The 20,688-nt window shown below is 35.9% G+C and overlaps 1 protein-coding gene across 4 annotated transcripts in view; it reads right to left on the bottom strand.

Moving 5' to 3' along the window:
• Positions 1-20,354, bottom strand: part of gosr1 (golgi SNAP receptor complex member 1) — a 38,115-nt gene extending 17,761 nt beyond the window's left edge. For 2 of the 4 annotated variants that reach the window (XR_014030541.1, XM_081371231.1), the window contains exons 1-6: positions 20,230-20,354; positions 19,326-19,437; positions 19,130-19,220; positions 18,843-18,950; positions 17,983-18,074; positions 14,792-14,866 (exon numbers count right to left, since the gene is read on the bottom strand). Coding sequence is in view for 3 of the 4 variants with exons in the window: in XM_081371231.1 (XP_081227357.1) it covers positions 14,792-14,866; positions 17,983-18,074; positions 18,843-18,950; positions 19,130-19,220; positions 19,326-19,437; positions 20,230-20,260 (509 nt within the window). In the remaining variant the exon portion in view is untranslated. Of the gene's footprint in view, positions 1-14,791; positions 14,867-17,982; positions 18,075-18,842; positions 18,951-19,129; positions 19,221-19,325; positions 19,438-20,108 lie in introns of all 4 variants that reach the window. The other 2 variants (XM_081371233.1, XM_081371232.1) reach the window with 2 other exon arrangements.
• Positions 20,355-20,688: the final 334 nt, after the last annotated feature.

Here is a 20,688-nt window from a genome sequence, read left to right as displayed (position 1 = left end):
CTATGAATTAAGAGGCATTGTTAACTCTTACATTCTAATTACATGTACAATCAAGGCATCAGATGAAAGCTTATCTTCCACTCTTTCTAAAGGTGTGCTCAGTTTGTTTCTAGCATAAAGTATCAGGAAGATATGGCTCACGATTCATGAATATAATTAAACCGTTTTAGCATGTTTGGGTGATTCTGGGAGTTAAAGCCGAATTTGAGGTAACATTGTTTTGACCCTAATTACAAGTTTCCAGCAGCTTGTTGACCGGGTTGGCCACCCAGGTTGTGATCCTCAGACATCATAGATTTCATTTTTATATGACAACCTTTTACAGCAGCCCATGTCTGCTAAACCCCCTTTGCCCCCTGGGTAATATATACATTACTGAGCCCAAACTTTTGAACAGCAGTGTGTGCTATTCCAAAAGAACAGAGTTGTTTGGCAATGAAGATTTACCCACAACAGTACCCCCCACCCCCTTTCAACAGAGAAATACACAAGAGATGTGTAAAAGGCTTGGTGTGTAGACCTATTCCACAACGCCCAATAACAAACCCCTACAGACACACATGCCATACCGCACAGCCCCCTTGAGGCTCGTGTTTCAAGAAGTGCTCATTGCAAACTGTTGTAAAGTTTTTCTTTCTTCAAAGCAGAGACCAGGAGACAGTTGGGATCGCGTTCAACGGAAGTTATTCTTTATTGAGAACTCCTCTGTACACGGCTGTAGAAACTTCCAACATGATCTGTCTAACATAACTTTACATGTTATCTTATAGGCATTTTAGGAGGAGGGACTTTTTGAAGGTGGAGACAAATACAAACAAAGCATGTAAATGAGGTATACAGGTTAAGGTAACCTGCCCCAGACCCCAGCGTGTTTACCAGTATCAATTTAATCAGCATACCTATTCAAATGCTGATACTGGCCAGGAAACTCTGGTTCCACGGGCCATCCCAGAGCCATTTAAGACAAAGGGTGCATCTTGGAGCTACTGGCTAGAGCCATTAAAGACTCATTTAAAACACAATAGAGAAAACAGGTCTGGTAGGAATAGGAGACTCTTGCTAGAGACTCAATAATCACTTTCTCAGTTTATATACTATCTAAATTAAAACCTCAAATGCTAAAATCAGTATTCTTCACCGTGATGTTATGTAAGGAAACATATCTGAAATAGATTCTTAAATTTGGATCCCTTCAAAACCATGTACTCAGCATTTTATTCGCCAATTAAGATTGATACTTAGACTGTTTCCGAGAAAAGAAGAAAAAACAAAACAAATTAGCCAAGTCACTAAATCATTGTCTCCATAGTGAAATTATGAATTCAAATATGAACAAATCTGATCAGATATGACTATCCTTGGGAAAAGCACCTGTTAACAATAAAATGAAATGTGAGTGCGTTAGATTGCACAACATAATTTGACCAGATCTTGAACAAGAACAATCGCAGAAAAGGTCAAAAATAAAATAAAAAAATTAATGAAATCAGATGTTGTTACCAATAACCGACAGCGAGTTGACACACATTCCAGCCTTCCCTCACTCACTCGTTTCGCACCGGAAGAATATTGTTGCTGTTACAGGGCCTGAATTTTGGCAAGGTATTGCCGTGCATTATTGTGCATAAATTTACTCATTACCACAGATTTGGTCCTCACAGCCTCACACCCAAAAAGCACGCATATAAAGCCATCTTGAATTCGTTTACGCTAAAAATAAAGAGACAGCAGCCTAATATACATGCTGCCAAATTATGAGATATTCAAAAAAAATCTATATGGCAGTTTTTCTCTTTGGTATCAATGTCAAAATTGTGGCCAGTGAAAATACTGAGTGGCTAGTAACTTTGGAAAACCACTAGCTACAGTGGATGGTAAGTAAAAAAGTTAATGTCAAGCCCTGGTTATGATGACTTAAGTGAATGTAAACAGTTAAGAATGAAAACATGTGTGTAACAGTATATTGGATTCATGCATTAGGCCTTAAAGTGATAGCAGCCTGATAAACCTGCTGTCGTCTGTGACATTAATGTTAATCAAACAACAAAATAAAATCGCTCACTGATCATGACTGAATAACTTTTGTAACTTTAATAAGGATTAATTTATATTTTATTTTAAAAAAGAAAACTATGCACTGTTATTTTACATTTGATTTCAATTTCTGTACCTAAAATTTCATTTGTTTTTATTTGTGCTATTGCTAATTTGTTTATTTGTTCTTATTTTATTACTGACTGTTTACATTAGTTTACTGTTTATATTAGTCTATTTTTGTTAAAACCGGTGAAAGTTACTTGTGTAAGTGTTCTAAAAGGGCTGCTGATTTTGTATGAGTGTTTTGCAAAAAGACAGAATAAATATGTTTGATATCTAAAGGTTTGAAAACTGGGATCGATAAGCAGATTCGGAATAGCTAAAATTCAAACGATACCTAAACCTAGTTACCAACAAATATTTTAACTTCAGTTCTACTTTGCCTGAGCTGACATCTAATTGTCCTGGAACAATCATAACCTTTAACCTAAAATTAAAAGTAATTGTAAATTAATCTTTGAATCTATTCAACATTAATATATGCAAACACATGCAGCACACCACTTGTGTACTTGACACACAGCCTTTCAGGGCAAGCCATTTTTCTGAGCTGCTTAATGGGTTCAGGCATCATATTGATGTATTTAAATTAGTGTTGGAAATGTGCATAAATAACACAGCCTAAGCTTTAACACCAACTACAGTTAGGATCTACAATTCATGATAAAAAAAAAAGTTTAACTAATAAAGGAAATAATATAACAAATATTATTAACAAATAAGGAAAAACAAAATATAAAAATTACAGAATATTTAGCATATCGCAATAATTGTAAAAGCTTTTTATTTTGCCCATTAACATGTCAAGACAAAATTCATGAGGCTACCTTGTCTAGCATATATGTGAATGTGAAAAATAGTCTTAGAAAATAGAAAGCAAAAATGTTGTTAGAGTTAATAATAAGGACTTTCCGTTTCTGTGAAGCAGTTTAAACTGTTATTTTCTTGAATTAATGGATTAAAAATTTTGGTTTATAATCCATTTGTGTCATCACTGGTCAAAAAGAATTCAAATATAAATAAATATTCAAAGAACTCGACACATTTATTAAAAAATAATAGCAAAATATGTTAAAATTCTGTCTTCATGTACTTGCACTCAAGTTGTTCCAAACCTGTGAACTATCCATTTAAGTTCAAACTGATTCCCTGATTGACTTAATGCATGTTATTAATCTCCAACTCTAAAATAACCTTTTTACTAATTTATATACAGAGGCTGGAAGATGCCTCTATTAAAAAACACTCATGCAAGCACACATGTATGGAACCGTGGATAGCTGAGAGAGTTCATGGGATGACTGTGTTGGTTTTACCCTTCTGTCACCGGGCTCGTGCTATAAAATGCGCATTGCTGTATCTGGGGAGGGGTGTCAAGGTCCAATTCTCGCTGTGTTTTTATAGGCCGAGACAAGCTCAAGCTGAAGGATTTACTGTAGTTCTTTATCGTCTGCAATGTATGAGACACAAAAGCTCCACTGGTAGAGAAAACTATCCCAAAGGCCCTGTTTACACCTGGTATAAAGATGCGTATTGGTCGATCGGATCTTGGTCAATTTGGTCGAGGGAGACACATTCTTGTTTACACCTGGTATTTTAATCCATCTCGTTCACTTCCAACCACTTCTGTCCTGATTTCTTCGAGGGGAGGGTCTATGGGCAGGTAATTGTATGGGCCTTTTCAGATCTTTGGATCTAATGGACAAAATACGCTTGCGCAATTTGCATCTGTATGCGTCTGGAGACGACGGAAAAACATACGGAGAGCATCAGCTTTTTTTCTTCTGCTCTGACAGCCACAACAAATGTTTTACACCGCGTTCACACTTCACACCTGTATTTAGCGGCGTCCACTTGTGATCAACCAAAACACATCTTAATACCACAGGGCCTAAATCTGTTTTTGCAATCATTACTAGATTAATTTGCATAAAGCTAATTTAAAAACATTCACTGCCCTTTTACCTCTCCCAGTATATTGTCACGTTCAGCCTCAATGTTTTCTGCTAAACTTTTAACTTATAGCTAAGAACAATAATTTTGTTTCTCATTGAACTGCATTTGGCACCCACACTGAAGCAATCTAGTAATGCGTCCTGTTCCAGCTACAACACCAGTCAAAAGTTTGGACACAGTGACTCATTCTTTATTGGTAGCAAGACATCATTACTATTGATCTGAATTTTTTTTTATCTTGAACCACTCCAACCCAAAAGTTTTGGCACATAACTGCACTGTTTGTGTTGTGGACATGAAAGATAGCATCATGTTTTTTTTGGAGAGTTTTGTAGTTTTCAAATGGCACACGCCACTCACATTTCCTTCTGTTCTGTATCTGTGTCTATTTTCCACAATTTAGAATAACAATAAATTAATCAAAAACTAAAAAAATAACAAATGAAAATATGAGTTACAGGGACCAAAAACTGTTAATCAAAATCAATGTATTATTACTAATATAAAATATAGAATGATATTAAATGAATTAAAAAAAAAAAAATTTAAAGAACTGACTGCAGTTTTAATGTTTGGGGTCAGAAAATGTTTGTAAAGAAATTAATACTTTTATTCAACAAGTACACTTAATTCATGTACATCAAGTGTATATAATAATAATAATAATAAATGCTGTTCTTTTGAACTTTCTATGCATTAAAGAATCCTATATAAAAAAATATCATGGCTTTCACAAAAATATCAAGCAGCACAAATGTTTTTAACATTGATAATCATAAGAAATGCTTTTGAGCACCAAATCATCATATGTCACGACGACAAAACCAGTCACATGGGTAAATTTTATGAAATTGAGATTTATACATGGTCTGAAAGCTGAATAAATAAGCTTCTCATTGATGTATGGTTTGTTAGGATAGGACAATACTTGGTTGAGATACAACTATATGAAAATCTGGAATCTGAGGGTGCAAAAAAAATATAAAAATTGAGAAAATCACCTTTAAAGTTGTTTATGTTCGCGAATGTCCTGCAATCACTCACAAAAATAAAATGTTTTATATATTTACAGTAGGAAATTTACAAAATATCTTCATGGAACATGATCTTTACTTAATATCCTAATGATTTTTGGCATAAAAGAAAAATGGATAATTTTGACCCATTCAATGTATTGTTGGCTATTGCCACAAATATACCCGTGCAACTTATGACTGGTTAAAAGAAACAGTTAAATTTTTAATTTGAATCCCCTTTCACAATATTATTGTTTTTTATTATATTAGCAAATAAATGCAGCCTTGGTGAGCAAAAGAGAGTTCTTTTAATAAAAATAAAAAAAACATTTTAAAAAAAATGTATCCTAAACTTTTAAACAGTAGAGTATGTACAACCTATATCTCTCTACAAAATGAATTTCAAGCATTTAAGAAGCATAGATCAAAGGCTTTTGAAGATCATGAGAAGAAAAATTCTAGTCCAAGCTTTTGACTGGTAGTGTACTACCATTGAATGCACAGCTTGTGATTACAGGGCAGACGGTAGGGTGATGAACTCCTGGATCCAGAACGGATACCCCATGGCCCACTTACTTGAAGCTGACAGCTGCTGCCACTGAATCCATTTTATGGCATGGAAAGAGGTGGGAAGTCCCGCCCTTTAAAGACCTGCTCTTAAAACCTGGAGCTAGGCACTGGACATTTAAATTGGCTTTAAAATTGGGAACTGTCCTTAAATGAGTCCTAGTAATCAGTCAAGAAGCCAACCTCTCTCTTTTTCCCTGAAACTAGCAGACAGAGTAATCTTGCTGGCTCATCAGAAAAGCTGCCTCATTGTTATGGCCGACCTATGCAAGGAAAGATTTATACCCCAGCTCCACAGAGATGACAAGAGGAGAGTGAGAAAGACGTCTGAGCCCCAAGCTGGTGAGCTCCATCTGCTGGATCCTTCACTCATGGAAATACAGGTGGAGAGGTTACTTTGATAGATAATGATATGATAATGAGCTAAAAGAGAGAGCACATCAATCAGTAACATTTTTGCCAAACAATTTGTGTTACCATGTCTGGTTTGGTTGTACCTATCCAATGATTTCAGCATGACATTTGAGTTTTCCAGCACCACAGAGAACAAGCAAGTAAACGCTGTGTGCTCAATGATGGAACTACAAATGCTTTTGGCACAAGTTTCTTATTGCTGTGCTTTGTTCTCAGCATCAGTTCACAGTGTTTTAGACTTAAGACTCAAGGTCCTTTGCTCTTTGCTAAACTACTTTTATCATTTGTACTTGGATCTGTTTTTATTGTTTTTGGTGGAAGAGCCATCATGTTGAGAGAGTGAGAGAGAAAAAGTCTCTTCTCTAGATGAGCTAATGGACTGTAGCTGTACGGGCACAACTCAAATGCATTTCCAATGCAATAAATAAATGGACATCTTGGAAACCCTACAATGCTCGGATCCCAAGTGTCCACCTCAAGTACAATAACAATTTCATACAATATGATAACAGCTTTCAAAATGGAATCAAGGGATTCGAAGGGATAATGTAATTGTATTTAAAAATCTTAAGAAGCCAGCAGAGAACGGATCAGCAACCAATGGACCGTACAGGAGGGTAAATGCTTGCACACAAGCCAAAACAAAGAGAGAGAGGAATATTATGATAAGTATTTTAGATTACACTTTAGTTTAAGGTGTCCTTGTTTCAGTGTAATTACACATACTGAGTGATATTTATTAACAACATGTACTAGGGACGCACCAATCCCACTTTTTCCAGAACGAGTCCAATACTGATCCTTTCTACTTGCTGATATTTAGAGCTGCTCCAGCTGGGCTCAATTCTAAGGACTTTTTCAAGTGGCCCAGTTGGGGCAGTGGTTCAAATTTTTAGATACCAGTGAAACATCACTATTTTCATGGAGCCTTCGGAAATTGAAAAGTAATCAAATGTAAAACAACACTGCATAGTCTTCACTTTATAAATTAAATATAGATTAATCCTTATTAAATTTACAAAAGTTCAAGATTCAGTCAAAAGCAGTGGGTGATTTTCTGTCTTTTGTAATTAGAATTAGGACAAAGACAACAGTAGATTTATTTTGCTGCTGTCACTTCAAGAGCTGCACGTGTCCAATATACTGTTACACAGTGTTTTCTTTCACAACTGTTTATGTTCACTTAAGACATACTCAAATGTTTCACAATGGTACTCATCGATACGGGCATTTTGAGTGATTTGAGTGAGCAATCAGCAATCAAGAGCAGTTAACTTTGTAATATGTTCCTCGCTATTGAGATAACTGATTACAGACTTTCCAGCAATGCATGTAAAAAGGGATGTGCTCGACAAGCTTGTGCGTCTGTAGCACTGCACGCTCAATGAACTCTGCATGTTTCGCTTATCAGCTCGCACTTATAGGATATAGGCGTGTCACATGAATATTTAATTTGTTTAGTATTCTAATAACTAGATACATTTCCTTCATAGGCATCCTTCTCTGATATCTCCATTACCAGTCTGTGTTTGTTTGACTGCACACAAACACTGTACATGTTGTGTGGTATCAGTTTTTGGCATTGGAGCATTTTAATGTGTACGAGTACAAGAGCGCAATCTGAAAATCTGTACAGAAATCTGTATGTTTCATGTAATCATTGTTTCAACCATGGAAAGATGTAAATAAAACAGCTTTGGAAAAAATAGGTCACTTGTAAAAAAAAAAAAAATAGGTCACATAACATCACATTTTCCTCAGAAAAGCCATTCAATGTCTCTAATTTAAAACTAATTCAACTCATTAGTTAGAAAAAGTTTAATGTATGTTTCAATAAATCCGTCATGTTTTCATGCCAACCACCATTAAAATTTTTATATTTAAAAGTAGAAACATATTTATGTCATTAAAGTTTTATTATTATAACTTTATTATTATAAAAAAACTCTTTATGTGTAATTTAACCGCAATATACAATAAAAATTGGCTATACAAATCAGTTAATTTTAAACTTTAATATTATATTAATGTACCAACTGGGGTTCCCTGTATAGTTTACAGCTTTAGTTGAGAAATTTTACCTGAGGAAACGTGCCATACTGTACCTGAAAGGCCCCAGTTAATCGATATTGAATCAAATCTAAATCGCAAACTAGTGAATCGAAATAGAATTGAATTGTGAAGTTTGAGTAAACACCCAGCCCTATTACACATATTTTAATAGTATTAATTGTCCTAACAGTATGTACTGTTTTAATAGTATTAATTATAGTATAATACTTATAAATGGACATAGTGATTACTAATATAAAAAAAAAATGGCACTTCATGTCAAAAAGTTAGCAAAGACACATGCAAATTAAATTCTGAATATGACTTTCTACTCGTTAACCTGCTGGCTGCATCTGATATGAGTGGAGATGGGCCAAAACTCACACAGGCATGACTGCGGAGTCCTTCTGTCTCCACACACACACAATACACACACAAAAGAGCTGTGAGTGAAAATCAAGCCTCCCTGATTGCCCTGTGCTCCCGAGAAACAAATGTGCGCAGCGCTATATATTATATATAGTTTTTTTTTTTTACATCTGTAAGATGTTTTAATGCACACTAATTGCATAAATGTACATACTGTATAGAACATAAAAACTGGTTGTGCACATACCAATCTCTTTTCTTTATGAAAGAAAAAGATGACTGTTAAAGGGACACTTCCCCCATTTGCATTAAGCTTTGTATCATTAGAAACCCAGTCATATTTTTGAATGGTCATGCATTATTCCCTCATTTTACCCTGAGACGGGAGAAATACGGATTTCCTGCTTATAATGATGTAAAAATCATCATTTTGCGTCATTCTAAGCAGGAAGTCCCATATCTTTGTAGAGAGGTTGAGACAACAAACACTTGGTTCCTCATTTTTCCAGGGGGTGGGACGCAGACTGAACATCCCGGTACCATGCAATAATTCACCATTTCGAAAGAAATACAAACGAGGAGTAATTCACTAATGAGTTTGCCAACTAACTAATCTAGGATCAACTTGGACAGGAATAAAGTCTGTGTATTTTCAAGCCAGCTGTGAAAGAGGAGCTGACCTGTGTAATTACTTTAAGTTTGTTTTGGACATAAACAGCACTAATACATTCAGACATTTCCAGTAAAATTCTAATGGATCAAGAGCTGCTTACTCTTCATCATCAGATGCATTTCAGGCAGTGTTCCCACCATACACACCATTTCAGAACAAAAGTACTGACATGCCTCCTGTAGGAATATTCTTAACATAATTTGATAAAAATGTCTCCTTTGATAAAACCTTATAATTGACCTTACAACAGATACATGAATGACAGTCCAAACAGCCAATCAAACTGATGAGCTTAGAAGCCTTGTTGCTGTCTGCCATTTTGTCTGCCAAGCTTTAAAGTTTGTCAAGCTTTATAGAACTGTTGGACACATATGAACCTCCTTTTTGGCAAATTCCTTTAACTATAGTTAGACGCTGTTGTTATGGCAAGTTATTTAGTATTCTATCCAGAGTTGCAAGTTAATAGAGTTTGGTTTATTCTCTTCCCAATCTGCCAGCAATTAAAAAAAAAATGCAATCATTGCATCAGATTTGCCATTCTTTATTACACTGACCTTCGTTAATTTTACTCTTACGTGATTCTGTGATGTTTTCTCTATTAAATAAAAAGACTGAACAAATAAATATGAGTTTGGGCAGTTTTCATTAACACTGGTTCCCATTAAGGTGATTACATAGGATTTTATATGGTAGTATGCCTCATCATCAGAAAATCTGGAAATTTGGTTTAATTGCATCCATAAATCTCTATATATAGTAAGAGTAGATATCGGAGTACTAAATACAAATGGGCTTCATCCAAAATACTTGTGCATTTTTTGACTTCATCTTATGTCTGAAAGATTTGGTTTTATTTGAAAAACAGAAGCATGCTGAATAGACTTCTGTTTAAACTTCCACACTCTAGGGTGCGTTTCCCGAAAGCATCGTAAGCCAACTATGGTCGCAACAAATTTGCAACAATACGGTTTCGGGAAACAGTTGAAACTAGCTAGTTGATTTCTTCAACGATGCATCGTACTACAGTAGTTAAGCACCGAGTTACGTCGTTGTTCGGGAAACGCACCCCAGATAAGTAAAAAATAATGTGACGTAGCCAAATGTTAAAAGGTTAATTCACCAAAAAAAAAAAAAAAAAAATCATCATTTACTCACCCTCATGATGATCCAAACCCATAAGACTTTCGTTGATCTTCGAAACACAAATTAATATATTTTAAATGAAATCTGAGAGATTTCGGTCCCTCCATTGACAGTCCATGCAACTACCACTTTGGTGCTTCAAAAAGTTCATAAAGAGATTGTAAAACAAATCTATATGAATCGACGGTTTAGTCCAAATTTCCTGAACAGACTGGATCGCTTTATATAATGAACAAATTGAATTTAGAATGTATTAAAATATCTTCATTTACATTTCGAGAATGAACAGAAGTCTTACAGGTTGGAACGACATGAGGGTGAGTAATTAATGACAGAATTTTCATTCTCCAGTTTGCATCTGCAGAGAGTTTGTTACACATTTGCCCTGTGAGTTAATGACATGTTGACCACCCGACTTCTTAACACTTGGGTAGATCTCCCCTTTTAATTCCACTGTTTTCATTTTCTATCATTACATTTAGTGTTTCAACATAACTTGATACAAAAGCTGATTTTTGCATGAAGATAAACTACATTTGAAGAATAAAAAAAAAAAAAAAAAAAATCAATGCATCGCGCTGGAATTTCAGAACAAAAACAAAATGAAACCCCATGAAATTCAGGCCAGCACCAACACTATTCATCCAGAGCGAATGAGACGAGTGAGTGAGGGGAGGTGGGTGTGTGTTTCGCCTTGGGAGAGAAGAGAGAGCAAGAATGCGCAGCTGTTATCAGTGTGTATCGATACTGCAGAAAAATAGTTTTGGAACTGGTTCAGGTATTTCAGTATCGATACATATTGAAATATCAATTTTTTTGACAACACTAGTAAGAACCATCTTTCATCTACAGGTCATAAGATCCTATACTTTTTAATCTCCAGGCCTACTTCAAATCAGCAGATTGACACTATGACACAGGGTACTAAATGATTTTATGAAGACCCATAAAGGAGTGAAAAAAAAAAAACATTTCAATGAATGCAAAAAAGCTCATTGAAACAAGTTCCTATTATCATTCTTTAATTGCTCAAAAAATTTTTTCGTCGCATCTTTCCTTATTTGACTGAGTAATTGTCTGGAATGTGTTTCCAGTCTCCCTCCCTGTTTTCTCTGAGAGCACAATGTAATCTATGAGTCAGACTGTCATAGCTGTTAATGTCTTTAAATGGCCTTTACACTGGAATGGGCTCAAGCAATAACACCAGATTACTTCCTCTCTGAGAGGAAGCATGTCAAAGGAAGATGAGGAGACAACCACGGCCCAAGTCATACACACGCAGCTCTTTGTTACCATTTTTACAGCTTATGGATGTACAATACATCAACAATACTAATGGTCTGATACTCTGGATCATAGATAAATGTTAAAGGCACACTATGCAAGATTTGTACCTTAATATAACAGCTTCGAAATAATTTCGATGGTAAACAAACTCGTAGTAGGGCTAATCATCCCGATAGCAAAGCAGGGGGGGACGCCGCTGGAAAAACCAGCAATGCAAGTTTGAGAGGTGGTACCCCGACAAATCTCGCGACTTGCTTTACAGCAAAACGTCACATACATCAACAACATATGAAGCAGCCTCTATGGAAGACACTAGCACGCATTTCAGACAGGAATCATGCCAGAGTCGACGAAGAAAACAAAGAAAGTGCATTCCGAAGAGTGCAGAAATGGCTCTGCGTGAGTGGTATCTACGACAGTAACGTTAAATACAAGTACTCCACAGCGACTCTAGGGGTCGCTGTTTGACAAAAACGAAAACTGCATAGTGTGCCTTTAAACATTGTCAATAGAAGTCCTATAAAAAAAAAAGAGAGGGAAAACAACAAAGCAGTCCAAATGCTAGAAGAGTAAACGAAGTCTATGTCCTGTGTTTGCCCCCAGCAGACTCTGGTGTGAGGCACTGAGCTGAGAGAAGGAAGGGCACACTGATGTTGAGAAACAAAGAGGGCATGTGGCCAGGACTGCAGGGAGAGGAGGCGGCACACATACACACTCAGCATTCAGCCAGCTTACAGTCTCAACTCTGCCAATTACCGCTCTGCACAACAGTAAACACTAACCGCCCACTTTTTTAGCTGCTTTGGTTCCAGAAATATTATTTATTTTCTATACAAGATTTTAACAAAATTCTTCAATAAAAAGTTCTAAGACATGAACCAGTCACAGCAATACAGATTTTGATTTGATTTTTCATTAAAAAAAATGATATGAAAATCTGGAAAAAAGGTGCACAACTCTGTATAAACACCTGTCATGATGGAAAACCTGCAATCCCAAGAAGGTTTGTGAATGATGTAATCACTTTAAAAAATAAACTTTTATATTCAATTGTAAATTAACAATAATTGTATAAAATCAATACATTTTACATTTCTATATAATGTAAAATATACATATTCTATATAATTCCATACAATATTCAATGAATATTACTACTTAATCAACTACTGTTCAAAAGTCTCTTATGTTTGCCAAGGCTGCATTAAAAAAAAAAGAAAAAAAGTAATATTGTGAAAATGAATTACAATTTAAAATATTTCACAATGTAATTTGTATTCCTGTGATGGCAAAGCTGAATTTTCAGCATTATTACTCCAGTCTTCAGTGTCACATGATCCTTCAGAAATCATTCTAATATGCTGATTTGCTGCTCAAGAAACATTTCTTATTTTCAATGATGAAAACAGGAGTGCTCCTAAATATTTTTGTGCAAACTGTTACATTTTAAAGTTTGAGAGCGTAATTGAGTCTATCACCCATCATTCGCAAAGCTTCATGGCAGTGGGCGGGGCGGTGATGTGGGCTCCACATGATTCTTTAAGCATGAGTGTAATATTCATCTCTGTCACTGGTCTCTTTTACTTATCTCTAGCAAACTGATGCACTGAAGCTTTGCTATGAAACAAATGACCCAGAGCAAATGCTCTGTCAATTTTTTTACCGCAGGCCATCGATTCATTTTAATGTTTTAAAACCAGTGCAAATTTTACACCCATCCTTTGTTATACCAAATTACGCCATGTCTACATGAGCAGTCAGGGCAGTCGCTTACGATGACTCTACAAATTTAAGTCATCAATTTGACACAGAACGGTGCAAGAGAGAGATACAACCGGCTTAGCTGAGTTACTGAGAGCGTGAGAATGTGTGTGCCTATTAAAGGTAACCTTCCTTCATTTCTTCAGGCAAAGTGGCTGTGACATAGTAGGTGATGAAGTGCTACGCTTCGAGTTTCTTATTCTCTTCCATTCACCCGAGTCAGTCACTTCACTTAATGTGGGCTCCTCTGAAGTGTACTTCCTCTCTTCAACCATTGACAATCTCTAGAAGGACTAGAATTGCACCACTATCTTTACTGTTAGGTTGAGACAGGGTGGAGAGATGAAGTTGTAATACCATGTAAAGGCCCTTTCACACCAAGCGTGACGTGGTGAAGCTCAGCGAATACAGAACATACATCATGATAATCATATATTTATTTGGCTTCATGTTTCATCTGTAGAAATGTTTCTCTCAGTTGTTTATGTGCGGAACCGTGCTGAACTCAGGCAGGAGTTATGATCACATAATATGATAGACAGCTCTAGCGCTAAAGAGCTCTCTGACTCATAACAAATAAGCACAGAAGAAAACAGCTGTTTCAAGCTCTTCAGATCACATAATTCAGTGGAAAATAAATAGAAATGATAATCTGTATAAGAACAATAAATATGTTCTCAGACACCAATGATTACAAGAATTCAATCTCTTCTCTCTTCCAGAATACTTATCTTCAGTGTTAACACAGGTTTACAAAACAGCACCACCACTCTCACACTTTTGTGCAACAGCAGCGGCTCAGGTAAGCTCAAATCTAATTGGACGGCTCATTTCATCACGCGGCAATGGGTAAAAAAATTCTCCCTGGCTCCCTGGTGTTTTCTGGCAAAAAGCTTGAAGGTTTAACGTTTGAAAATAAAGACAGCTAATATATTATATATACTTGTAATGTAATTTTACAGATGTATTATAAAATAAAATTATCATTATTGTTAATATTATATGATTTTATGAAATATTATTTTTACAGTATCAATATTTCTTGTTTATCTTTTTATTTAGAAATATTAATAATTATATTATTATTATTATTATAGAATCATATTAAGATATAATCACACAATAAACACAACAAAACCTAGAGCCTAAAAACAAAAGAATTTTAAATGTCAATTTCTATCAAAAAAATTTGGGGGGATTTTTGCTCCCAAATCATGCAGGCCTAGTACTTGTGTAACGCCAAAAAATAAATGACTTCCTATCAGAAAAATCAGGTGCACAAAAATAAATAAATAAATAAAATAATAATAATAATAATAATATCAAAGCAAGTTTGTCTCATTCAAGAAAAATTACCAAATGTAATCATAATTTTTTTTTCTTCACACAAAACGGTGCAACCATTTAGTGAAATTCAGAGTACTTCAAGTAGGCAACAGAGGATAAAGGCTCTTACTTTCTCAGGTGCTCATGTTCTTTCAGGAAGAGCTCTGTCCGCCTGTTATTCACTCCCGAGCCACTCTTATATGTCCTGACAAGAGAAAAGAACATTAATTAGCAATCATACAGAAACATGCAATTACTCAAGGTGGCTCACTGTATGAACATTATCTTATAGAAAGCCCAGCACTTCAGATGAAGTGGGGGTTGGGTTAATAGTGAGGGCTTTTCTTCATCCTGTGCCATGCACAAGCGCTCTCTCACAGAGAGTATTTAGTGTTAATAATGAATGAACACAGTGCTGGGAAGAACAGCCCTTTCCCAAGAGTTCACCAAAGAAAATGAAAGACAAAAACACCCCTCTGCTTATGCAACACCAGCTAGGCTATTTTAAAAGACACACAATGGCCTGATAGCACAAATTAAAACAAATCTCCATCTCATATGCGAGAGTTTATGAGGGTGGGAAAGGGTTGTAGGAAATGGCAGCCTAAACGATGACCTCAGACGAACTAAACTCCACCCTCTGGTGGGCTTTTCTCTGCACATATTGTAAACAGACTGATGTAGAAAGGATATTTATCTCGTTTCTATGGGATTACACCTGCCCGCTGGTCAAATCAACTGTCAGTCCACACCAATCAAAGTGACAGGGCGCTGACAGCCAACTTAATCATTCTAACAAGGCTTTAAAGAGCAGTGCACTAAATCACACAGGGGGCTTTGTCATTTCTGCCAGCTGACATTTCTTTAGTGCTGTGCTGCTGATCGATGGGGTGTTTGGAAACAGGAGGAGCACAACATGCACACTAACAGCACACACGACACAAACTCAAGGAGTGAGGCTTCGGTAGCCCGGCTGAAACCTTCACAGCCCGAACCACAGAAAGTTACTGGGTACGAGGATGCAAACACTGCTCTACATTGGCTAACAAATCCAGCAGTGCATTACAAAAAGTGCATTATCACCCTCTGGGGGTAAATGCGTATATTACAACTTATGAATGATTATTCCACTTTCTACTATTCTGTGTATACAGACTAAGTAACAAAATTCTTAACACTGATTGTGCCTGTATGAAAAGCAAAATAGTGAGCAATAGCGGGCTTAAGATAATGTAATCTATCAACAAGACATACACTACCGGTAAAAATGTTGGGGTCAGTAAGATTTTATTTTTAAAGAAATTAATATTTTTATTCAACAAGGACACATTAAACAGATCAGAAGTGACATTAAAGACATTTATAATGTTTAGAAATATTTATTTTTCAAATAAATGCTATTCCTTCTATTTATCAAAGAATCTTGAAAAAATGTAACCCGGTTTCCACAAAAATATTAAGCAGCACAACCATTTTCAGCATTGATAACAATAATAATAATAATAAGAAGAAATAAATATTGTGCACCAAATCAGAATATTATAAAGATTTCTGAAGGATCGTCTGACATTGAAGAGTAATGGCTTCTGAAAATACAGCTTTGCCATCATATTATAAATTACATTTTAAAATATATTAAAATAGACATTATTTAGTTTAAATTATAATACTACTTCAAAATATTATTGTTTTTACTGTACTTTTATCAGGCAGGCTCTGATGCAGGTTTTGATCAACTATGTATGTGGATACATGAATACAACTATGTATGATCAACTATGTATGACAAAATATGTGAATGAAATCTGCAGATAAGCTGTTGTCTTTATTAGGGGTCGGAAACATTTTTGTCACGAAATGCGATTTTTAAGCTAATCACTGTGCCACAACCCTCCAACCCCACCACACATAAACATAACCACATATTTTAAATATTTATAATGGCTAACATAGAAATATTAATTGAATATTTTTAAGCAATTTTTCATACAATTTGTGTTACATTTTTTAAAATACTTTAGTTGGTTTGTTTTCAGTTTAAATTAGACTTTGAAGAACAGATTTCCAATGGGTGATGCGTTTTTACTGATCGGATATCTATCCGTTTTGTTAAAACTGTTCCATTTACATTTGGCAACATATGGGTCTCTGCAAAACAAATAGAAATCTAATCTTATATGCAAATATGCATATACGCTATATGCAAATTTAATAAGAGTTCACGTCAAATAAAGCAAGATATGAGCTATATTTTATTTATCATCAGCTAATTTCAAGATCAAAAAGAGAGAGAGAGAGAGAGAGAGAGAGAGAGAGAGAGAGAGAGAGAGAGAGAGAGAGAGAGAGAGAGAGAGAGAGAGAGAGAGAGAGAGAGAGAGAGAGAGAGAGAGAGAGAGAGAGAGAGAGAGAGAGAGAGAGAGAGAGAGAGAGAGAGAGAGAGAGAGAGAGATGCTCACTCCTCTGCAGCGATGCATGTTGCTGTAACACTGTCATATCTGGGTACGGGAGACATTATAACATGCTCTCACATGTTTAGTTACCATTTTAGGAGGAATAAAATTTAGACTTGTGGTTTCGACGACCAGACACATTTTGCCCAGTTTCATCTGGAATCTGAAAATTGGTTCGGTCTTACTCTACTGAGTAAACAAGTTTATTGCTGGTCAGAGACAGAGGGGGGTGTACACCTCACTTGTGAAAATACTGGCATTAAAAATACAGTGCTGCAAGAGATGGATTGAGCTCAAATCCAACTGTGACAGTCTGTTTATTTCGACTGAAAAAAAAAAGTTCAATAGCAATTGCAAGGAGCATTAAAGAGTTTTTCTCATCATATAAGGTACAGAACAACTACTTCAAGGCACACAAATGAAATAAGCAGCCCATAGAGGTGCCAGAGTATTGCAGCTCAGATCAATAAGTCATTATCCAGCCCTGCAGTCATGATCTCAGGGTCACAACCAGAACCACGTCAAATCTGTGCCCGTAGAAGCCCACAGAAAGATTGCATTGTCTACTAAAATGAAGGTGTAATATTCCCATATCAGTTCAACATTTTAAAACCCATTCAGTGGAATTCCATTTATAATCATATAATAATTTTCCTCCAAAATCACCACAGAAAATGAGAAAAAAAAATCCATAGATTTCATGAGGGCATGAATTCAACTCATTTTTAACTATAAAGATCAGTAAGAAACTATGTTTATGGAGAATTTCATTTCATACATAAGGTTTTATAATACAGATTAATTACACATTAGATGGGGTTGGTCTTCAAAACCTTTTTAGCTTTATAAGGGAATTTCAAAGAAAACTCACTCAATGTCTTTTCTCACAGATCCCAAAAGATCCTCTCTCTCCCTGATTGCCATGAAGTTTGATTTGGTTTTATGAAATTCATGTGTGTAGTCCTAGAGAAGGAAAACAGAGTTAAAGAGGTTATAAAAAACAAACTGGGTCAGCTATGTTGATGTTAAATACAGGAACTGCCCTTTTATATTGAGAATACAGTCTTCATAATACATCCACTACCATTCAAAAGCTTAGGGTCAGTAAGCTTTTTTAATGTTTTTGAAAAAAGTCTCTTGTAGATTGCTCATCAGGCTGCATTTATTTGATGAAAAATTCAGTAATAACAGCAATATTGTGAAATATTATTACAACTTAAAATAACAGGTTTAACATATTTTATGTAATTTATTCCTTGGATAGCAAAGCTGAATTTTTAGCATCATTACTACAGTCTTCAGTGTCACATGATCCTTCAGAAATCAATCTAATATGCCGATTTGGTGCTCAAGAAACATTTCTTAATATTATCAACATTGAAATCAGTTGTGCTGCTTAATACTTTTGTGGAAACTGATACTTTTTTTTCAGGATTCTTTGATAAATAGAAAGTTCAAAAGAACACCATTTATTTGAAATGAAAATGTTTTGTAACATTATACATATTTACTGCCACTTTTGATCAATTTAATGCATTCTTGCTGAATAAAAGAACTCATTTCTTTAAAAAAAAAGTCTTTAAAAGAACTTACTGACCCCAAACTTTCAAATGGTATTGTATAATAGCCTAATAGTTGGACAGGCAGCTGTTTGTGGACAATAATGTCACTGATAAATCCCTGAGAGTATTTCATAAAATGAGAGGAGATTATAAACGATAAGAAACCTACCTGTAGGATGTCTCTGTGCCTCTGGAGAGTGTGCATTAGAGCAGCGTTCAGAGACGTTACTCCCGGTGTGCTCGTATACTCAGCCATCTTGTCATTCACACCTGTAAGCTTTAAACGCAGGAAAGAATAAGAGAATAGCTATATGTTATCATTAAGCAATATCAGTATCAACCGAAAAATTAGTCGTCAATCAGCAGTTTAATGTACATGAGGATCAGGATAGGACACTGTAAATTGCAATGTGTATAACACCTAATAACTACCACGTGGTATTACATAGTTCTTACTTTCGCAAGTAGCTGCTCAATCTCCACTGACATGGTCTCAAACATTCTGTCCTGAGTGGAGTTACAGAGCAGAGGTGTTGTATCCGAACTACTGGAAAGAGAGAGAAGAGAAGCATGTTAGCACCACCAACATCCTCATAATGATATCTAGAAAACACCGCAATTCTTTGAATGAGCTACTACAGCAACGTCCCACCTGTCCCCTCTACGACCGTCCCGAGAGCTGCTGTAACTGGTGCACAGCTTGCTGAAAGACACCAGCTTCAGGTCCAGTTCGTTCTCCAGCTGCCTCGCCTGCTTCCGCAGGTCTGTCAATGTGCAAAAAAGTAAAGATTATGACATTCAGTGAATGATGTCAGTGGTAATATACATTCATATTCATAAAGTGTAAGACTATAAAATGACAACACACATCAATCAATATGCACTTGCATTACCTTACGTTTACACTAGATGACAAAATAATATTAGAAAATGCAATAGAATTGCACACAACATTTCCCTGAGAACGTCATTTGGTAGTAACTTATATTTACACATGACAAAAGATTCATATCAGTCTACCTGGTCCTTTTGTACATGTATTGTCTGTTAACTGTCTACAGTGTCTGACTGCTGTAATGTGTTTTAGGTATCACAGGTAAACATTCAAAACGAGAAAATGAAGCCCAAAAGTGCTGTCTAGGAAGGCAGCTTACTAGATTTTGAAACACAGCCTATTAGTTTATTTAGTTTTAATGTAAAAGCTTGTTTCAGTTTCATATACAAACAGTTCTGTAACTTATCTGACAGATTACATAAGTTCCTGCTACATTAAGTACAGAAAGTCTGTATGAACTGAAAGACATCAGACAAATGTTTAGATTTAGAGGAATGAAAGATGTCTCGCTGTGTTCCTCAGGTTTTCAGGCTAATCAAAAGCACTGACGTTTCTGCGGTCTAGCGAGCTAATGCTAACGGCGATAGTTAGTGTGGTAACCTGGCTGCGTTTCCATGAAACCGTTACCAAAGACTCTTCAGAACCATGAATTCGCGCGAGCTGTCACAAAGCGCAATAAAGCTTTTGGTCAAGGCGAATTTGTGACGCTTTGCCACCTCACCTTCCCAATAGTTGCTGTTTCCTCCTGCCATCTTTGTTGTTGCACGTCATCCGCGGTGGTGCTGGCAGAGGCGGAGACTAGAGCAAGAGCATTTCAACACACTCTGCGCTGCGCTCCGCCGCCACAGCGCCACCGCGGGGATTGCAGAAGATACGCACTCTCCTTTAGCATTCCCTTAAAGGGATAGTTAACCCAAAAATGAAAATTCTGTCATCATTTACTCACCCTCAAGTTGTTTCAAACCTGTATGAATTTCTTTTTTCTGCTGAACACAAAAGAAGATATTTTGAAAAATGTCTGTAACCAAACAGTTGATGGATCCCATTGACTTCCATAGTAGGAAAAAAAAAATACTATGGAAGTCAATGGGGTCAATCAACTGTTTGGTTACAGACATTTTTCAAAATATCTTCTTTTGTGTTCAGCAGAAAAAAGAAATTCATACAGGTTTGAAACAAC

This window comes from Scardinius erythrophthalmus (assembly GCF_964197995.2).
Source record: "Scardinius erythrophthalmus genome assembly, chromosome: 7".
Classification (NCBI taxonomy): domain Eukaryota; kingdom Metazoa; phylum Chordata; class Actinopteri; order Cypriniformes; family Leuciscidae; genus Scardinius; species Scardinius erythrophthalmus.
The sequence above is the reverse complement of the archived record's forward strand: the minus strand, read 5'-3'. Positions and strand labels throughout refer to the sequence as shown.